Raw genomic sequence first — 22,823 nt, 5'->3', positions numbered from 1 at the left:
GACCTCACGTTACCCCCAGTGTATAGTGTCCAGAGCTCACGTTACCCCCAGTGTATATTTCAAAAAACTGACCGTCACATCCAAACATAGACTAAGTGTGAACAGGTGCTGAACCTAGAGTCACCAACTCGTATACAGTCAAGTAAATAAGGCAGCACACTGCAGCGCTGAAACATGCAAACATGAAACATGAAAACTGAACTGCATTACTGCACTAGAAATATGAAAAATGAGAGCGTTTAGCGCATAAAAATGGCCAATTTTTTGTGTACCTGGTAGCCACACTAGGGCATCTCTCGTATACCAGGTCCTACGATTTCCTTCCTCACTGAGAATAAACGTCTCCATCTGAATGGGTACCTGTGAAAACCTCTTCTTAGACTAAAATTCTCTCTCTCTGTGGAGGGGTAATGGACATCTTGCGATTAAAACATTTTTCATATTTCTAGTGCAGTAATGCAGTTCAATATTCATGTTTGCATGTTTCAGCGCTGCAGTGTGCTGCCTTATTTACTTGACTGTATATAAGTTGGTGACTCTAGGTTCAGCACCTGTTCACACTTAGTCTATGTTTGGATGTGATGGTCAGTTTTTTGAAATGTATTCTTTAGCCTTCTGACAGAGCACTCCGCCTCCTAGCCACAGGTGTTTTAATCGCAACAGGTCCATTACCCCTCCACAGAGAGAGAGAATGTTAGTCTCAGAAGAGGTTTCACAGGTACCCATTCAGATGGAGACGTTTATTCTCAGCGAGGAAAGGAAAGCGTAGGACCTGGTATACGAGAGATGCCCTAAAGTGGCTACCAGGTACACATAAAATTGGCCATTTTTATGCGCTAAACGCTCTCATTTTTCATATTTCTAGTGCAGTAATGCAGTTCAGTTTTCATGTTTGCATGTTTCAGCGCTGCAGTGTGCTGCCTTAGCCCCAGTCTATAGTGTCCAGAGCTCACATTAGCCCCAGTCTATAGTGTCCAGAGCTCACGTTACCCCCAGTCTATAGTGCCCAGAGCTCGCGTTACCCCAGTATATAGGGTCCAGACCTCACGATACCCCCAGTCTATAGCATCCAGAGCTCACGTTAGCCCCAGTCTATAGTGTCCAGACCTCAGGAGACCCCTAGTCTATAGTGTCCAGAGCTCACATTAGCCTCAGTCTATAGTGTCCAGAGCTCACGTTAGCCCCAGTCTATAGTGTTCAGACCTCACAATACCGGCAGTCTATATCGTCCAGACCTCACGATACCCCCAGTCTATAGCGTCCAGAGCTCACATTAGCCCCAGTCTATAGTGTCCAGACCTCAGGAGACCCCTAGTCTATAGTGTCCAGAGCTCACGTTAGCATCAGTCTATAGTGTCCAGACCTCACGATACCCCTAGTATATAGTGTTCAGACCTCACAATACCCCCAGTCTATAGCGTCCAGAGCTCACGTTAGCCCTAGTCTATAGTGTCCAGACCTCACGAGACCCCTAGTCTATAGTGTCCAGAGCTCACGTTAGCCTCAGTCTATAGTGTCCAGAGCTCACGTTAGCCCCAGTCTATAGTGTCCAGACCTCACGATACCCCTAGTATATAGTGTTCAGACCTCACAATACCCCCAGTCTATAGCGTCCAGACCTCACGATACCCCCAGTCTAGTGTCCAGAGCTCACGTTAGCCCCAGTCTATAGTGTCCAGACCTCACGAGACCCCTAGTCTATAGTGTCCAGAGCTCACGTTAGCCCGTCTATAGTGTCCAGACCTCACGTTACCCCAGTCTATAGTGTCCAGACCTCACATTACCCCCAGTCTATAGTGCCCAGAGCTCGCGTTACCCCCAGTCTATAGTGCCCAGAGCTCGTTACCCCCAGTCTATAGTGCCCAGAGCTCGCGTTACCCCCAGTCTAAAGTGTCCAGACCTCACGGTAGCCCCAGTCTATAATGTCCAGACCTCACGTTAGCCCGTCTATAGTGTCCAGACCTCACGATACCTAGTATATAGTGTCCAGACCTCACGATACCCCCAGTCAATAGTGTCCAGACCTCGCGTTAGCCCCAGTCTATAGTGTCCAGATCTCGCGATACCCCCAGTCTATAGTGTCCAGACCTCGCGTTAGCCCCAGTCTATAGTGTCCAGAGCTCGCGTTAGCCCCAGTCTATAGTGTCCAGACCTCACGTTAGCCCCAGTCTGTAGTGTCCAGACCTCATGTTAGCTCTAGTCTATAGTGTCCAGACCTCACGATACCCCCAGTCTGTAGTGTCCAGACCTCACGTTAGCTCTAGTCTATAGTGTCCAGACCTCGCGTTAGCCCCAGTCTATAGTGTCCAGAGCTCGCGTTAGCCCCAGTCTAGTGTCCAGACCTCACGATTCCCCCAGTCTATAGTGTCCAGAGCTCGCGTTACCCCGAGTCTATAATGTCCAGAGCTCACATTACCCCCAGTCTATAGTGTCCAGACCTCACGATACCCCCAGTCAATAGTGTCCAGACCTCGCGTTAGCCCCAGTCTATAGTGTCCAGATCTCGCAATACCCCCAGTCTATAGTGTCCAGACCTCACGATACCCCTAGTATATAGTGTCCAGACCTCACGATACCCCTAGTATATAGTGTCCAGACCTCACGATACCCCCAGTCTATAGTGTCCAGACCTCACGTTAGCCCCAGTCTGTAGTGTCCAGACCTCATGTTAGCTCTAGTCTATAGTGTCCAGACCTCACGATACCCCCAGTCTGTAGTGTCCAGACCTCATGTTAGCTCTAGTCTATAGTGTCCAGACCTTACGTTAGCCCCAGTCTATAGTGTCCAGACCTCCCGAGACCCTCAGTCTAGTGTCCAGACCTCGCGTTAGCCCCAGTCTATAGTGTCCAGAGCTCGCGTTAGCCCCAGTCTATAGTGTCCAGACCTCACGATTCCCCCAGTCTATAGTGTCCAGACCTCACGATACCCCTAGTATATAGTGTCCAGACCTCACGATACCCCTAGTATATAGTGTCCAGACCTCACGATACCCCCAGTCTATAGTGTCCAGACCTCACGTTAGCCCCAGTCTGTAGTGTCCAGACCTCATGTTAGCTCTAGTCTATAGTGTCCAGACCTCACGATACCCCCAGTCTGTAGTGTCCAGACCTCATGTTAGCTCTAGTCTATAGTGTCCAGACCTCACGATTCCCCCAGTCTATAGTCTCTAGACCTCACGTTAGCCTCAGTCTATAGTGTCCAGACCTCACGTTCGCCTCAGTCTATGGTGTCCAGACCTCGCGTTAGCCCCAGTCTATAGTGTCCAGACCTCTCGTTAGCCCCAGTCTATGGTTTCCAGACCTCATGATACCCCTAGTATAGTGTCCAGACCTCACGATACCCCCAGTCTATAGTGTCCAGACCTCATGTTAGCTCTAGTCTATAGTGTCCAGACCTCACTTTAGCCCCAGTCTATAGTGTCCACACCTCATGTTAGCTCTAGTCTATAGTGCCCAGACCTCACGATACTCCTAGTATATAGTGTCCAGACCTCACGATACCTCCAGTCTATAGTGTCCAGACCTCACGTTAGCCCCAGTCTATAGTGTCCAGACATCATGATACCCCTAGTGTAGTGTCCAGACCTCACGATACCCCCAGTCTATAGTGTCCAGACCTCACGATACCCCCAGTCTATAGTGTACAGACCTCACGTTAGCTCCAGTCTATAGTGTCCAGACCTCCCGATACCCCTAGTATATAGTGTCCAGACATCACAGCCCCAGTTTATAGTGTCCAAACCTCACGTTACCCCAAGTCTATAGTGCCCAGATCCCATGATACCCCTAGTATATAGTGTCCAGACATCTTGGTACCTCCAGCAGGGTCGGAGTGGCCTGGCGGGATATTGAGGAAATCACCGGTGGGCCCTTGCAGTGGACCACGGAGATGGCAGTGTGAAGGAGAGAAAAAAAGTGTCTGCGTTTTTTTAGGGGCACAGGCCCTTTAAAAGAGCAGACAGAGTATGTGCAGGGGCGCACGCATGCAGAGTTCATTACCTGAATGACCACATCTCACTTCCCGAGCAACACAGACGAGTGTGTGCCTGACGTCACTGTCCCCCATTCTATAATATCCAGACCAGATCTTACAGTAGCCCCAGTCTATGGTGTCTATATCTTATTGTGCCCCCAGTCTACACTGTGTGTAGAATTATTAGGCAAGTTGTATTTTAGAGGGTTATTTTTATTGATAAACAACTATGTTCTTAATCAACCCAAAAGACTCAAATAGCAAAGCTTAATATTTTTGGAAGTTGGAGTGGGTTTTTTTTAGATTTGGCTATCTTAGGAGGATATCTGTTTGTGCAGGTAACCATTACTGTGCAGAATTATTAGGCAACTTAATAAAAACCAAATATATTCCCATCTCACTTGTTTATTTTCACCAGGTAAACCAATATAACTGCACAAAATTTAGAAATAAACATTTCTGACATGCAAAAACAAAACCCCCCAAAATTAGTTACCAATATAGCCACCTTTCTTTATGATGACACTCAACAGCCTTCCATCCATAGATTCTGTCAGTTGCTTGATCTGTTTACGATCAACATTGCGTGCAGCAGCCACCACAGCCTCCCAGACACTGTTCCGAGAGGTGTACTGTTTTCCCTCACTGTAGATCTCACATTTTATTAGGGACCACGGGTTCTCTATGGTGTTCAGATCAGGTGAACAAGGGGGCCATGTCATTATTTTTTCTTCTTTGAGACCTTTACTGGCCAGCCACGCTGTGGAGTAGTTGGAGGCATGTGATGGAGCATTGTCCTGCATGAAAATCATGTTTTTCTTGAACGGTACCAACTTCTTCCTGTACCACTGCTTGAAGAAGTTGTCTTCCAGAAACTGGCAGTATGTCTGGGAGTTGAGCTTCACTCCATCCTCAACCCGAAAAGGTCCCACAAGTTCATCTTTGATGATACCAGGCCATACCAGTACCCCACCTCCACCTTGCTGGCGTCTGAGTTGGAGTGGAGCTCTCTGCCCTTTACTTATCCAGCCTCTGGCTCATCCATCTGGCCCATCAAGAGTCACTCTCATTTCATGAGTCCATAAAACCTTTGAACAGTCAGTCTTAATATATTTCTTGATGTTTTATCTTATGTTTCTTGTTCAAAATTGGTCATTTTTCAGCCTTCCTTACCTTGGCCATGTCCCTGAGTATCGCACACCTTGTGCTTTTTGTTACTCCAGTAACATTGCAGCTCTGAAATATGGCAAAACTGGTGGCAAATGGCATCTTGGCAGCTTCACGCTTGATTTTCCTCCATTCATGGGCAGTTATTTTGCACCTTTTTTTCCCAACACGCTTCTTGCGACCCTATTGGCTATTTGCCATGAAACGCTTGATTGTTCGGTGATCACACTTCAAAAGTTTGGCAATTTCAAGACTGCTGCATCCCACTGCAAGACATCTCACAATTTTGGACTTTTCAGAGCCCGTCAAATCTCTCTTCTGACCCATTTTGCCAAAGGAAAGGAAGTTGCCCAATAATTAAGCACACCTTATATAGGGTTTTGATGTCATTAGACAACACCCCTCCTCATTAGAGATGCACATCACCTGATTTACTTAATTGGTAGTTGGCTCTCAAGCCTGAACAGCTTGGAGTAGGACAACATGTATAAAAAGTATCATGTGATCAAAATACAACTTGCCTAATAATTCTGCACACAGTGTATAGTGTCCAGACCTCACGGTACCCCCAGTCTATAGTGTGCAGACTTCATTGTTCCCCAAGTCTATTATATCCAGACATCATGGAACCTCCAGTCTATAGTATCCAGACCAGATCTTATGGCAGCCCCAGTCTATGGTTTCTATAACTTATCGTGCCCCAATTCTATAGTGTTCAGACCTCATGTTACACCCAGTCTATAGTGTCCAGACATCATGGTACCCCCAGTCCACAGTACCCAATCCTCTTGGTACCCCCCAGTCTATAGTATCAAGACGAGATCTTACAGTAGCCAAAGTCTATGGTGTCTAGCTTGCCGTGCCCCCAGTCTATGGTGTCCAGACCTCATGTTACCCCCCAGTCTATTGCATCAAGACGAGATCTTACAAGAGCCAAAGTCTATGGTGTCTAGCATACCGTGCCCCCAGTCTATGGTGTACAGACCTCATGTTACACCCCAGTCTATACCCCAGTGTCCATATTTCATGAAAACTCCAGTCTACAGTCTCCAGACTTCATGGTACCCCGAGTCTACAGTATCCAGCCCTCATGTTACCCCTAGTTTATAGTGTCCAGACATCATGGTACTCCCAGTCAATAGTGTCCAGATTTCATGAAAACTCCAGTCTATAGTCTCCAGACCTCATGGTACCCCCAGTTTATAGTGTCCAGACCTCATGGTACCTCTAAGCCATTTGGTCCAGACCTCATGATATCCCCAGTCTGTAGCATTCAGACATCATGGTACCCCCAGACTATTGTATCCAGACATCATGGTACCCCCAGTCTATAGTATCCAGACATCATGGTACCCCCAGTCTATAGTATCCAGACTAGAGTTTACAGTAGCCCCAGTCTATGGTATCCAGACCTCATGATAGTGTCTTGTCCTCATGATACCCCCAGTGTGTAGTGTCCAGACCTCATGGTACCCTCCGTGTACAGTGTCCAACTCCAGACCACATGGAACCCCCAGTCTGTGGTCTCCAGACCTCATTTAACCTCAGTCCATAATGCCCAGATCTCACGATACCCCCAAGTCTTTAGTGTCCAGATCTCATGATACCCCTGTCTATAGTATCCAGACCTCATGGTACCCCCAGTCTATAGTGTCCAAACATCATGATACCCCCAGTCTATTGCGCCCAGACATCATGATACTCCCAGTGAGTAGTATCCAGACATCATGGTACCCCTAGACTATTGTATCCAGACATCATGGTAACCCCTGTTTATAGTATCCAGACCAAATCTTACAGTAGCCCCAGTCTATGGTGTCTGTATCTTATCGTGTCCGCTGTCCATAGTGTCCAGACCTCATATTAACCCTAGTCTATAGGGTCCAGACCTCATGTTACATTCAGTCTATAGTGTCCAGACATCATTATACCCCGAGTCTATAGTGTCCAGACCTCATGGTACCTCCAGGCTATCGGGTCCAGACCTCATGTTACCCCCAGTCTATAGCATCCAGACATCATTACACTCCCAGTCTATAGTGTCCAGGCCTCATGGTACCCCTAGGCTATTACATAGTAACATAGTTATTAAGGTTGAGGGAAGACTTTAAGTCCATCTAGTTCAACCCATAGCCTAACCTAACAAGCCCTAACATGTTGATCCAGAGGAAGGCAAAAAAAAAACGTGGCAAAGAGTAAGCTCCACACTGGGGAAAAAAATTCCTTCCCGACTCCACATATGGCAATCAGACTAGTTCCCTGGATCAACACCCTAACAAGGAATCTAGTATATACACCCTGTAACATTATACTTTTCAAGAAAGGCATCCAGTCCCCTCTTAAATTTAAGTAATGAATCACTCATTACAACATCATACGGCAGAGAGTTCCATAGTCTCACTGCTCTTACAGTAAAGAATCCGCGTCTGTTATTATGCTTAAACCTTCTTTCCTCCAGACGTAGAGGATGCCCCCTTGTCCCTGTCTCAGGTCTATGATTAAAAAGATCATCAGAAAGGTCTTTGTACTGTCCCCTCATATATTTATACATTAACATAAGATCACCCCTTAGCCTTCGTTTTTCCAAACTAAATAGCCCCAAGTGTAATAATCTATCTTGGTATTGCGGACACCCCAGTCCTCTAATAACCTTGGTCGCTCTTTTCTGCACCCGCTCCAGTTCAGCTGTGTCTTTTTTTATACACTGGAGACCAGAACTTTACACAGTATTCTAAGTGTGGTCGAACTAGTGACGTGTATAGAGGTAAAATTATGTTCTCCTCATGAGCATCTATGCCTCTTTTAATGCATCCCATTATTTTATTTGCCTTTGTAGCAGCTGCCTAATATTGGGTCCATATATTATGATATCCCCAGTCTGTTGCATTCAGACATCATGGTACTATAGTATCCAGTCTAGAGTTTACAGTAGCCCCAGTCTATGGTGTCCAGACCTCATGATACCCTCCGTGTATAGTGTCCAACTCCAGACCACATGGAAACCCCAGTCTTTGGCCTCCATACCTCATTTAACCTCAGTCCATAATGCCCAGATCTCACGATACCCCCAGTCTATGGTGCCCAGGTCTCACGATACCCCTGTCTATAGTATCCAGCCCTCATGTTACCCCTAGTTTATAGTGTTCAGATATCAGGTACTCCCAGTCTATAGTGTCCAGATTTCACGAACACTCCAGTCTGCAGACCTCATGGTACCCCCAGTCCATAGTGGCCAGACCTCGTGGTACTCCTAGTCTATTGTGTCCAGACATCATTACACCCCCAGTCTATAGTGTCCAGACCTCATGATACCTCTACAAAATATAAAGATGGCTGACAGCACTCACTTATGTGGGGCGCTCGTTCCTAGTCCAGGGAACCCTCCTGGGTATAGCATATATTCCAAGATAGAAGGACAGCGCTCCAACCAGGTGTTATGGTCCAGTAAAAAGAATCTTTATTTCAGCCAAGATAAAACAGCAACGTTTCGACCGATCACCGGTCTTTTTCAAGCATAAAACATGGTGGTTAAGGCTGCCTTAAATGGTGTGGACACCACGCAGGGAGCCAATCACCATTCAGTGCCCGCCCACTTATCTATATCATTATATAAATAAAAAATAAACCAAAACAGACATCAGATAACTGTGTATATACAAATAAAATAAACACAACGCATCGCTGTGCAAATGAATGCAGTAATCAGTCCGCAAATATTCAAACTTGTGATGTTTATCTTCCAATTTCCTTGTGGATATGTATTGCGTCTCTGTTACCATGGTGCTGGGCCGTCACTACCTCGGATTTCCTCCTGGGTCATCCACCAATCAGGAGCAATGGCGCCGATTTTCAGATATAGCCAATCCAGGCTCTCAATATAATATTAATAGATCCTAAACACCAATCATACCTGCTTTAACAAATAATCTTACATCAATAGCGGCATTCACCAATCGGGCACCCGCCCCAAGCCGTTGGCGCCAGGATATGCGCATCTGAACTAATCTCCCACTATCTTCCCTCACGTAATCTTCGTTCATCCCAAGACCTCCTACTCTCCTCCACACTTATTCGTTCCTCACACAATCGCCTCCAAGATTTCTCCCGAATATCCCCCATCCTCTGGAATTCCATGCCTCAACACGTCCGATTATCCACCACCCTCGGATCCTTCAGACGGAACCTGAAAACCCATCTCTTCAGGAAAGCCTACAGCCTACAATAACCGAGCCGCCGCCTCACCACCGCCAGAGCCGCCGCCGCCTCACCCCTACCTTCTGTCTCTTCCCCACTATCCCATAGAATGTAAGTCCGCAAGGACAGGGTCCTCTCCCCTCTGTACCAGTGTGTCACTGTAAACCTGTTTACTGTAAATGATATCTATAACTCTGTATGTAACCCCTTTCTCATGTACAGGACCATGGAATTAATGGTGCTATATAAATAAATAATAATAATAATAATAATCAGAGCTCCACGTCCTGACTGCGCCCGATCACATGATCAGGGCACAGCCACGCCCAGACGTGACGCGCCTCTGCCCCCCCTGCCGCCGGCCTCATGTGACCGCCGCTCGGACTAGTTACCCGGGAGACGCCAATATACAAAGAAAAAAACATCTAGTGATCGGTATTATTTTAGAGTAATCTATAGTTCATTAGGATCATATCCCGGACAGGGGCACTTTCAAATAATTCTATTCCGGCACATATTAAGAGATTACTTAGGGCATCAACTCATTTGGATGTACATAAAGCCCAATTAAACTCTATGTTTAAACCTGTGTCCCTAGTCTGAGAGGGGGAGGTGATAGGTTAAGGTTACTTAAAACTAAGGAAATGAGATGGATTTATACCTTAGACACATTACAACCTAAAGGTTTAAACAGAGTTTAATTGGGCTTTATGTACATCCAAATGAGTTGATGCTCTAAGTAATCTCTTCCCTCCTCAGAACATTGTCGTTTGTTTTTATCTTGTTTTTAGACATATTTATTGGCTATGTAGTTAATCATGTTTTGTTTATATGATGGATAGTAGATGAGACAGTCGGTGGATCAACTAATACAATAGAGTGCAGTATTAGCACATTATACTATATACATGTTATATTGTTCCATTGAGGTCTAAGTTCCGACTGTCCCTTTAAATATGCCATCTGTGCTATATTAGAACATGCCATGTAAATTATGTGAAAATATTTCTTATGCTCTGTGGGTTTGTTTGCTGTGCATTATTGATCGTTTTGCGCTATAGTTCTTATTAGTTTGATGGGGAATACCACTATTTCTTGGCGATGTACCATGGGCCTCCGATATAAGAATGGTACAATTCAATTAGCTATTGTTTATTCAATATGTGCCGGAATAGAATTATTTGAAAGTGCCCCTGTCCGGGATATGATCCTAATGAACTATAGATTACTATAAAATAATACCGATCACTAGATGTTTTTTTCTTTGTATATTGGCGTCTCCCGGGTAACTAGTCCGAGCGGCGGTCACGTGAGGCCGGCGGCAGGGGGGGCAGAGGCGCATCATGGCTGTGCCCTGATCATGTGATCGGGCGCAGTCAGGACGTGGAGCTCTGATGCGCATATCCTGGCGCCGACGGCTTGGGGCGGGTGCCCGATTGGTGAATGCCGCTATTGATGTAAGATTATTTGTTAAAGCAGGTATGATTGGTGTTTAGGATCTATTAATATTATATTGAGACCCTGGATTGGCTATATCTGAAAATCGGCGCCATTGCTCCTGATTGGTGGATGACCCAGGAGGAAATCCGAGGTAGTGACGGCCCAGCACCATGGTAACAGAGACGCAATACATATCCACAAGGAAATTGGAAGATAAACATCACAAGTTTGAATATTTGCGGACTGATTACTGCATTCATTTGCACAGCGATGCGTTGTGTTTATTTTATTTGTATATACATAGTTATCTGATGTCTGTTTTGGTTTATTTTTTATTTATATAATGATATAGATAAGTGGGCGGGCACTGAATTGTGATTGGCTCCCTGCGTGGTGTCCACACCATTTAAGGCAGCCTTAACCACCATGTTTTATGCTTGAAAAAGACCGGTGATCGGTCAAAACGTTGCTGTTTTATCTTGGCTGAAATAAAGATTCTTTTTACTGGACCATAACACCTGGTTGGAGCTCATGGTACCTCTAGGCTACCTGGTCTAGACCTCATGATACACCCAGTGTGTAGCATTCAGACATCATGGTACCCCCAGTCTATTGTATCCAGACATCACGGTACCCCTAGTCCAGTGATGGGCAACCTTTTGAGCTCGGTGTGTCAAAATTCGCCAAAAAACCGAGCATAACTTGGGTGGTGTGTCACCTTGATAAAAAACCATAATTTTGCGACATGTATAGTTTAAATAACAAATATGTATAATTAGAATTAACTTACCTGCTTAGTGACTTCTTTGTTCATCTGTCAGTTGGTTTCTTTTGTTGGTCTTGCTATTATTTAACTTGTGTGGGGTGCCGTGAACTAAGATAAGTGAGGGGGAGGGGGAATTCTTCCAGTGATGGCGAACCTGTGGCACTCCAGCTGTTGCAAAACTACAATTCCCATCATGTCTTCACAGCCAAAGCCTTTGCTTTGAATGGCCAGCCATGATGGGAATTGTAGTTTTGCAACAGCTGGACTGCCACAGGTTCGCCATCACTGCGCTCCCTCTCACTTATCTCAGTAATGGCCAATGACACCCCACAGTTCACTGGATGATGGTTGCTGTAGTAGTCACAGGGCCTCCAGACAGCAATCACAGGGCCTGAGTCCAGACAGCAATCACAGGGCCTGAGTCCAGACAGCAATCACAGGGCCTCCAGACAGCAATCACAGGGCCTCCAGACAGCAATCACAGGGCCTCCAGACAGCAATCACAGGGCCTCCAGACAGCAATCACAGGGCCTCCAGACTGCAATCACAGGGCCTCCAGACAGCAATCACAGGGCCTCCAGACAGCAATCACAGGGCCTCCAGACAGCGATCACAGGGCCTCCAGACAGCGATCACAGGGCCTCCAGACAGCGATCACAGGGCCTCCAGACAGCGATCTCCTCAGGCCTCAGAAGTGCAGCCTGGGACTTCTGGCCGGCGCAGCAGGGAGCAGGGAGCAGCGCAATGCCGCCCAAACAACACAGATCCGACGCAGAGGCCTGGGACTTCCGGGAGCTGCGCCTGGCCTACCGGAAGTCCCAGGCCTAGACGCTCTGCACCGGAGCTCTGTTGTTTGGACCCACAGACCTCCTGCATGGCATCCGATCCGATAAAAAATCGGATCGGATGCCATTGTTTAGCATTCCGATACCGCAAGTATCGGGTTTCGGCCGATATTTGCTGTATCGGAATTCCGATACCGAGATCCGATACTTTTGTGGTATCGGGTATCGGTATCGAAACAACATTAATGTGTAAACTAAAGAATTAAAATAAAAAATATTGCTATACTCACCTCTCCGACGCAGCCTGGACCTCACCGAGGGAACCGGCAGCGTTGTTTGCTTAAAAATCGCGCTTTTCCTTCCTTACGTGAAGTCCCGGCTTGTGATTGGTCGCGTGCCGCCCATGTGACCGCGACGCGACCAATCACAGCAAGCCGTGATGTAATTTTAGGTCCTTCAGGATTTTAAAATCACGTTCTGGCTTGTGATTGGTCGCGTCGCGGTCACATGGGCGACGCGACCAATCACAAGCCGGGACGTCACGGGAGGCAGGACAAGCGCGCATTTTAGACAGAAATTCTATGAAAGGGGCAATAAGGCACACACCCTCCTGGCACGCCAGCTGAAGGAACGCTCCGCGGCTTCATCTCCTCAGGCCTTGCGGGATGCTGCAGGGGTGACGCATTATCACCCTGATGCCATAGTTGATATTTTTTATAATTTCTACAAAAAATTGTACAATCTTGGTCCCCCATCGGCTGATGGATTCCAGGGTTCAGGGGCTATTGAAGACTATCTTGCTACCTTAGACCTCCCCTCCCTACCTAGTGAAGCGATTGAATCTCTAAATAGTGCAGTTTCCTCTGAAGAGGTAGAGGAGGTTTTGGAGTCCCTGCCCATGGGAAAATCACCTGGTCCTGATGGTCTGACATACTTTTACTATAAGACATTCGCCAAAACACTTCTTCCTCACTTGGCCTCATTATTTAACTCCTTCTTGCAAGGCGACCCAATCCCGTCCACAATGCTACATTCCCACCTCATCCTCCTTCCAAAGCCGCCCAGGGACCCCTTGGACTGTGCAAACTACAGGCCAATAGCCCTTTTGAATACGGATTTGAAGGTGTTCACCAAGCTACTGGCCTCCAGACTTAATAAATGGCTACCCTCGATTATTCATAAAGACCAAGTAGGCTTTATTCCATGCCGTCAAGGGGGTGATAACACCAGGAGGGTTGTGGACTTGGTGGACATCTCGAACCGAAATAAATTGCAAACACTAGTACTGAGCCTTGACGCCGAGAAGGCTTTCGATCGCCTCTCCTGGCCATTCCTTTTTAGTACGATGCGGGTCTTTGGCATCTCGGGCGGATTTTTGTCCGCGCTGAGATCCCTATACAAACACCCTACAGCAGCCATAAAACTCCCTCTCTGTACATCCAAACCATTCACTTTATCGAATGGCACCAGGCAGGGGTGCCCTTTGTCACCTCTCCTGTTTGCCCTCTGCATAGAGCCCCTGGCAGCGTCCATACGACGGGACCCCAATATTTCTGGGGTGATGGTTGGGAGTAAATCTTTTAAGATCGCACTATTTGCTGATGATGTCCTATTGACGCTCACTAATCTCCACGTGTCTCTTCCGAACCTCATGAGGGCTTTGAGGAGATATGGGGACTTATCTGGATATAAAATCAATTCCAGCAAAACGGAGGCTATGCCGCTTAACATCCCCCCTGAGGTATGGGACCACCTACGCCTGAATTTTAAATTCAGGTGGAAACAGGATGCTGTGAAATATCTGGGGGTGAATATTACGTCCTCATATGAGACCCTCTACAAACTAAATTTCCCCTCCCTCTTTAAAGAATCAAAAGCCCGCCTGACTAAATGGCAATCACTCCCTCTCTCGTGGATGGGTCGGATAGCGGCGGTAAAAATGAGCCTTTTACCCAGATTGATCTACGCCTTTGAGACCCTCCCAGTTGGAGTCCCGGTCTCGGAATTGAAGTCCCTTCAGGCGGCTATTATTAGGTTCATATGGCAACAAAAGCGCCATAGAGTGGCTAAGGAGGTTCTCACAGCTCATAAGACCAGGGGAGGGCTTTCTGTGCCAAATATTCTTAATTACTACTGGGCTACTCACCTGAGGAGAATCCCCTGCTGGACATCCCTATGGGCCTCTACAGCAAGTGGAATGAAATAGAGAAATTATGGCTTGCCCCAATACACCCTAACTCTCTTTTATGGTCGCCAGCACAATGTAAGTCCTTTCCGCCCCTTTTAGGCCCCATGCAGTTCACCCGTGACATTTGGAATACCTGCACACGGAGATTCGCCCTCATGTCACCTTGCTCCCCCCTTGTGTCCTTCATCTATCATCCACAGCTCCCAAGCAGTTTAGAGTCTCCTATGGTTCACCCTTGGCTTAAAGCGGGCCTATTTAGATTTGCGGATATTATAGATGGGGAGACCATGGAGATTCACTCCTTTGATTATCTTAAGCAACATTTCTCGATTTCCAACAGGGAATTCTTTCAATACCTACAAATCAGAGATTTTGCTAACTCCCTATATGGTAAAGCGGGAGCTTCGATCCCCACGGATTTCGAGAAAATTTGCAGGAGGGGCGTGAACACCAGGGGTCTGATCTCAGAAATTTATAAGCTTTTATCGGATCCACGGGATGGGTCTGGTGAATCTTTTCTATACATGCGCAAGTGGGAGGCCGCCCTGGAGCGGCGTATTTCTCCCCGAGAGTGGTCTGTCATTTGGAGGAATGCCGCAAAATCGTCAGTGTGTACTCTCTATAGAGAAAATATCTATAAGATACTAATGCACTGGTATCACACTCCAGAGTTTCTGCATGGACTGAATCCCTCTGTCCCTCCCTCCTGTTGGAGATGTGGAGGAAGCACTGGGTCCCTCATGCACATATTCTGGTCATGCCCAAAAATTGTGCCTTTTTGGGGTCAAGCTAAGTCCCTCATTGACAAGGTATTGCATACAGATATAGAACTAAACCCGCTGGTGCTTCTCCTGGGTCACGGGGCGCCAGGTATGGGCAAACTTTCCAATAGATTATTGCAACATATCCTTACGGCGGCCAGATGCCTGATTGCGCGTTTTTGGAGGCAGCCGAGTCCCCCTTCGCTTCAGATCCTCATTAGACGGATCATGGATGTCAGAAGGATGGAACACCTTACAGCCTTACTAAATGACTCGGTGGTGCGCTTCCAGGCAATATGGTCCCCGTGGGATTATTATGCAGCGGGTTCTGACCTGTAGTGCGGCTGACTTCGGATTTGATTAGTCGATTTAACTGAGGTTTTTCCTTTTTTTTTTTTTTCTTCCCCTCCCCGCCTTCTACTCCTTACTGTCTTGTCTTGTCTTTGTCATTTACGTCTTTGTAAAATTAAGGTCATTTATAGCCTTACATCGTTTATATCGTTTATTATTCATGCACACTATACAGAAACTAAATACTTGTACGACCCTGTTTTGTTATACCATGTTTAATAAAATAAAAATTTTATGGTTAAAAAAAATATTTGTGGGGGGCTATTCTATATCTTTGGGGTCATTCCACTGAGGCAAGAGAGGACTTTCTTTCCCTCCAGGAATAGTCAGTTTCTCAGGCCATGAAGAGACGTCTAGGATTTCAGGTAACGTTCCACGGCTACTTATAGTTGTTTGCGGATAGGATCAGGTTGCGGTCAATCTAGTTACCACCTCCCCAGAGCTAGTCGTCTGTTCAGTTACTTAGCTAGTCCTACCTGCGATCCTTGCCACTAGGATCATAACACTTGTCCTCATGATACCCCTAGTCTATAATGTCGAGACCTCATGGTAACCTCCGAGTATAGTGTCCAACTCCAGACCACATGGAACCCGCAGTCTGTGTCTCCAGACCTCATGATACCCCCAAGTCTATAGTGTCCAGATCTCATAGTACTCCTCTGTCTATAGTGTCCAGATTTCATTAAACCTCCACTCTATGGTCTCCAGCTCTCAGGATACCCCAAGTTAAGTGTTCAGATCTCATGATACCTCCAGCACGTCATAGCATATGATGCCTATCTCCAAAAATACACACCCACTCAAGCCACCCAGCTGTGGCAGCATCCAATAACACAGAGCAGGTGCCTTAGCTAACCCGCGTTACCTTATATAACTTGTAAGCAAATGTTGCTTTTACGGATTAGCTGGCACAAGACACACCTTTCGTAACCTTTCTTCGGGCACTAAGTAATCTATATTTGTTATTCATCTGTAGGTGTGTCTGCACCTATTCTGTTCTGTCAGGTCTAGAGTCTAACCGGTATTTGGCAAGTCTCACAAGGCCTCAGGTCATTTCCATGTTTACTCGCTTGGAGATTTCTATGTTTTTGCCAAGGTTCCCTTTTCAGGTTTTCTTGGACACTTGCCTCGCTTCCTGCTATTGTACAAGAAGGTTTTGGAGAATGCTGGGACTTTCCATCTGGCACCTGTGGCGGAATGTATGGGGTTTTTGCAGGTGAATAACCATACTGGTCGATTCTTTTGTACTAGAGTGTATCGTACAGATGCTATTTTTGTACATTTCACCAATTTAAGCCACCTTCACATACCCCGACCATAGACATTGTAATATAGATATACAATTGTACAATAAACTTCAGTTTACAAAAGCTTACAAATTAAAAGTGAAAGATTGGTGTCAGATCTTAGTATGGTACCAATGGACATGACCACTGAGCACAAATTAACTAATGTACTGTAAATGGCTCCACATAGGCCTTGGAAATATTTGGTCTTAGCATGACTTTTTTTTCTGTTTTTACTCCACTGATAGAGTATTAGAAAACATCTTTGTCAACTTTAATAGGTGTTTTCAGAACTTTTCAAAGTGAAGAAATTCTTCTAAAATACAGCTCTGGCAAGATTAAGAGACCACCACATCAAAACCCTGTCATGGGCAGCCCAATCTCCAGACCTGAACCCCATTGAAAATCTCTGGAATGTAATCAAGAGGATGATGGATAGCCACAAGCCATCAAACAAAGAAGAACTGCTTACATTTTTACACCACAAGCAGTGTGAAAGACTGGTTGAAAGCATGCCAACACGCATGAAAGCTGTGATTAAAAATCATGGTTATTCCACAAAATATTGATTTCTGAACTCTTCCTCAGTGAAAACATTAATATAGTTGTTTCTAAATGATTATGAACCTGTTTTCTTTGCATTAGTTGAGGTCTGAAAGCACTGGTTTTTTTTTTTTTTTTATTTTGACCATTGTTCCTTTTCAGAAAAAAAATACAAAATTTATTGCTTGGAAATTCGGAGACATGTCAGAAGTTTATAGAATAAAAGAACAATTTACATTTTACCCAAAAATATACCTAAAAAAAGAAAATTCAGACAAACGGAACATTTTGCAGTGGTTTCTTTTTTTCCAGAGCTGTATGGAAAGAGACGTTACTTACTTTACTACCTAACCCCTGCCGCTATAGTATTTTCCACCCGGGCTGGAAATTATGATGCCTGTCCTTTATACAACTGACTGCTGAGGCCAGTATTGGCTGCAATGGTCAGGTGACAGTTGTATAGGCTGTCATCCCACCAGAAGTGATGTCACACCAATCAGTCAACTGATCTGCAAGCAATTATTGGCCTCAGTCGTTGGTGGTCTAATGGACGGGACATCACTTTCAATCCAGAAAAAAAAAAACATCTTAAAGCAAAAACCTGCTTTACTCGCCCTCCTTGGGTTCAGCGCTGAGTCTCTGCTGCCTGAATAGACAGCACAAACCACTCAGAGAGGCTTTGCTCAGTGGTTGGCTGCACCGCTGTTGACATGACGTTAGCTCTTTAGACAATAACAGACACCATAAGCAGTGAAGGAGACTCAGCGCTGGACCTGGGGAGGGTGAGCAAAGCACAGTGTTTTAACAAACTGCAGTGGGGAAAGCTGTTTTTATGAACATGTAAAGCCCCTTTAAAAGCAGAGGTTGGACTGGAGAGTTCTTTATAACAATCCTTTCCACATGCCACATTTAGAAAAATCCTGGAAAATCCCTTTAAGGGTATGTGGAAGTAACATATTTTTTGGGTGGATAATGCTCAAAAAAGCACTAACTAAACTGTAGATAGAATAAACACTTGCATTTCTGTGTAAAACTACTGATAATACAGTATGTTTAGTCTGTAAGCGCTGCAGGTTTCCAAAGACTATTCTTCAGGCATTTTCTGTTCTGAAGACACTTTATACTAATTGTCAATGGGAGAGTTTAAAGAATCCTTGGCATCTTTTCCAAGCATTTTGCCAGTATATTAGGTTGATAAAACGCTAGTGCTTCCTTCATTGTTGAACGAAGATTTAAAAAAAAAAAAAAAGAAAGAAAAGAAAATGGCAGTAAAAAAAATTGCTGTAATAATGCAAAAAAGAAAAAACCCTGCTGGTGAAGCTTCTTCTTGAAAAATTTGCCTGAATAAGATGCCATGTGCACATACCTAAGGAACTTCCAATAAAAAAAATACCACTGAGATCCTGATTACATAGTGTCGCTTGCGTCGCTTGCCTATGGGTTCCATTCAAATGAATTTTGTTGCTTTGAAGGCAAACACATAAAACAGTTGCATACATTTCTGCTATTAATCTTCCTAAAGTTTTCCTACCTGCCAGACCGCTTCTAATCCCTGAACTCTTATTCAACAAAATATTCACATATTCCTGGCGATCAGTTACTGTAAAACAAACATGGTGCAGCCGCTTGGTAATAGACCATAGACACAAAAACACACAGGGAACTGGTATATTTTATACAAATATTACAATTGTTTATAGATCATAAAAACTATATTTTGTGTAGACACTGTGGACCTTGTGTAAATATATAGCTAAATCGCATTGCATTGTCACATTGGTATATAAAAGAAAAGAACAATACCCACGAACACACAGCCAAGTATCATCAGATGTATATGGACTGTCAATAAAATTTTTGCAGGAGCTAATGTTTTAACACCATGCTTTAGCACCAGAGCCATGCTTTGAAGAGCACCCGTATTGGAATGCGGGAATCTATCAGCTTACTGCATCTTTCTTCAGTCCTGGAGTTAGTGGGTAAACATTTAAAGACCCTTGGGCTGGTTCCTCCTTTCTTTTATAACCATACAGTGTCTGTGCAGGTTGATATCACCTATAAGACGAGGAGGGGCCATACAGATTTGGCCTACCCTGGTCCGTTGAACCCGCCAGTAGTCCGTGGTTGCCACAGGGAAGCCCTGCGACAATCTCCTCCTACCTGCTGAAATCCCCACTGCCACTTTTGATTCTTAGGCTATGTGCCCACGTTGTGGATTCGTGTGCGGATTTTTCCGCAGTGTTTTTGAAAAATCCGCAGGTAAAACGCAGTGTGTTTTATCTGCAGATTAACCGTGGATTTCCTGTGTTTTTTGTGTGGATTTCACATGCGTTTTTACACCTGCGGATTCCTGTTGAGGAGCAGGTGTAAAACGCTGTGGAATCCGCACAAAGAATTGACATGCTGCAGAAAATAAACCACAGCATTTCCGCACGGTATTTTCCACACCATTGGCACTGCGGATTTGGTTTTCCATAGGTTTACATGGAACTGTAAACTGCATGGAAAATTTCTGCGAATCCGCAACGTGTGCACATACCCTTAGGCCAGGAGAAGCAGATAGGAGGCGATTCACAAAACTCCCCTCTGGCGGCCAGTGTCTACTCATGTAGTTCCTGCAAATTTATTTGCTCATCTCTAGCATTCACCAATAATGAATATGCATAAGGCCTGTCTGAGAGTAGATTGGACCATTCATGAATTGGAAGTCATTCGGCCCCATTATGTTTCGTATATATCCAGTCCTTACAGAGAAAATCGCAGCATGAACCACTTTGGTCTATTTCTTAGATGAGTCTCCTCCATTCAAAAGGTCTGTACTCACTCAAGGACACAAAACTGATTAAGCTCAGATGGAAAATCATGTGTTTTTTTTCATCAAAGTTTGCATTGCTAATTGTTCACACTGCACCTTTTTTCGGCCTCTCTCTTAAAAAGGCCAGAAAAAACACAAGAAGCTTCTTATTCATTTCTATGGGAAAACAACTTGTTTATCATATGTTCAAGCTTTTTTATGCATCTTCTAGGCTTTCAAAATTGCTTGATTGGAGAAAAGAAAGGGGAAAACGCACCAAACTAAGCACTGTCCAATCAAACGGCTCCAAAAAAACCACACACAGCTTCCTGAAGTCGGTCCCGCTAGGAAACTTGTGGTTTTTGACTGCTGGAAAAATACTCAGTGTGAAAATCCCCTTAGATATATTTTATTCATTTCATTTGTAGACATTTAGGTACATTATCCTACACAGGCCTTCAATGTCTATAATGTGCATTGCAATGTAGAAATATATGACCCAAAATACTTGATTTACCCAACTGCTTCATTGCAGGAATTACCTAGGGCAGTAATGGAAGTTGTCAAGACTGATTTGTTAATGACAGCGGGTGAACCAGCACAATCCGATCACTAGTCAATATACACGTTCTTCTACAAATGAGAATTCTGTAAAAAATAAACACATATAAAGCACCAATTCTCCTTGTGGTGGTCCACAGGGCACCAAATAAAGTTGATAAATAAGTGCATTAAAAGTAGGATTTTGCCCCTGAGAACATTAGTTTTGGTCTGTTTGGTGAGGGGGAAGCCTTGACTTGAGGTCTATGTGTGGTTCTCGCCAGGAGATTTGGATGAAGCGCTAGGCTTCAAAGCACCAAGAATCCCATTGTAAACAAGTTCCAGTCTCCCTTCCTGAGAGAGGGGTAAGAGGCCCGTCTAATAACGTCCTGTATAAATAACATGGGGCTTCCACCCTCGACCTGGAGGTGGGTTGTCAAAGTTCATAAAGAAGAAAAACTTATCCTCAACTGAAGCACACAGGGCCAATAATGAAGCCATAAAGGTGGTCTCCATCCCCATCATGAAAGAGAGCCAAGTCCCGAACAGGAAGCAGGGAAAGGTCCATGGGCTCAAAATGGAGGAGTGTCTCCGTTCTGTTGAATGATTCTCCACCCTGGAAAGAGACACAGGAAAAAAAAGCTTTCAGCTGCATAAAATAAATTTCCTAGCCTCCCAAAATGCATAAAAAAAATCTTTGAATTGCTTAACAATATAGATCAAGTTCACTAGTTGCTGTGATCCTCTGGTAGCCACGTGGTTCTGTTTCTCTCTCTCTGTTTTTGCATTGTCTGTGACCGGAAGACTTTTAAAGGCTTCCATACACTTTGGATAAAATGTAGTCTAAACCCTCAGATTTTGGCAGACCACCTAATGTTTATGAGGGCCTCTCGACTTTCCTACGACAGACGACGTGAAGGGAGTGTTGGGATTTCCAGTTGCCAATCTTTTTTAGGGGGTGGGGAAATAGGTGATTGGCAGCAACTCCCTCATAGAGAACACCGCAATGCTGGGTAATAAGTGTTGTGCATGGAGTGTCATGCACGCGCTGAGACTGGTTGGCGCGGGGGTGTGGCCCCACTGGACCACAGACCAAACTTCCCTGGATGGGGCGTAACTGAGTAGCTTCCTAGGTGTTCGCTGGAGCCTCCGATGGTGAGGTCAGACTTGTGCAATAGGAAGCTACCAGGTACCACTCCAGGGTGGTGTCTGGCTGTGGCTGCTGATCCCACCGGGGAACGGAACATAGACAGGCAAGTGGGCATGGCGGGGACACAGGCAGGCAGATGGGTACAACAGAGACACTGGCAGGCAGGCGGACACGACTGGCTCTCTGGAAGGACAGGCGGACAAGACTGGTACACTGGAAGAACCGGTAGGGACCGGTCTGCAGGCAGGTATGTAGAACAGGTAAGAACCTGTTTAGACAGGAGGACTAAATAATTGGTAGAGAAAGACCGCAAGAGCGGATGCAGAGCGAAAGCACAGGAGCTAGAGCCAAGAACAGAAACGCAGGAGGCAGAGCCAAGAACAGGAGGCGGAGCCAAGTGCAGAAACGCAGGAGGCAGAGCCAAGAGCTGGAGGCGGAGCCAAGTGCAGACACACAAGAGGCAGAGCCAAGAGCAGGAGGAGGAGCCAAGTGAAGAGATGCAGGAGGCGGAGCCAAGAGCTGGAGGCGGAGCCAAGTGCAGAAACGCAAGAGGCGGAGCCAAGTAGAACCACAAGAAGCGGAGCCGCAGAGCGAGAGCTGAGCGGAGCCGCAGAGCAAGGTCAGAGAGTGCACAGCAAAGTCAGAGTACAGAGAGCAGAGCTGAGAGCAAAGCCACAGAGAGCAGAGCAAAAACACAGAGTGCAGAGCAAGATCACAGAATGCAGAGCAAGGAGCAAAGCAAGGTTGGAGAGAGCGGAGCCGAAAGCAGAGCAAAGCAAGACACAGAGGGCAGAGCAGCGCAAAGCAAGACACAGAGTACTCACAGCAGAAAAAGCAAACGAAGACAGGGATATAAACGGACACAGGAACGGGACTAGACTAAGAC

General features: G+C 45.6%; 1 protein-coding gene across 2 annotated transcripts in view; it reads right to left on the bottom strand.

Moving 5' to 3' along the window:
- The window catches only part of LOC143805234 (uncharacterized), a 660,557-nt gene that overhangs the window by 18,341 nt on the left and 619,393 nt on the right, over positions 1-22,823 (bottom strand). For both annotated transcript variants that reach the window (XM_077284263.1, XM_077284264.1), the window contains exon 68: positions 17,793-21,403. In XM_077284263.1, the coding sequence (XP_077140378.1) occupies positions 21,254-21,403 (150 nt within the window). In that variant the 3' untranslated portion in view covers positions 17,793-21,253. The remainder of the gene's footprint in view (positions 1-17,792; positions 21,404-22,823) is intronic.

The sequence above is a fragment of the Ranitomeya variabilis genome, chromosome 2, assembly GCF_051348905.1.
Source record: "Ranitomeya variabilis isolate aRanVar5 chromosome 2, aRanVar5.hap1, whole genome shotgun sequence".
Taxonomy (NCBI): Eukaryota; Metazoa; Chordata; class Amphibia; order Anura; family Dendrobatidae; genus Ranitomeya; species Ranitomeya variabilis.
This window is presented reverse-complemented; position numbering and strand designations above follow the sequence as displayed.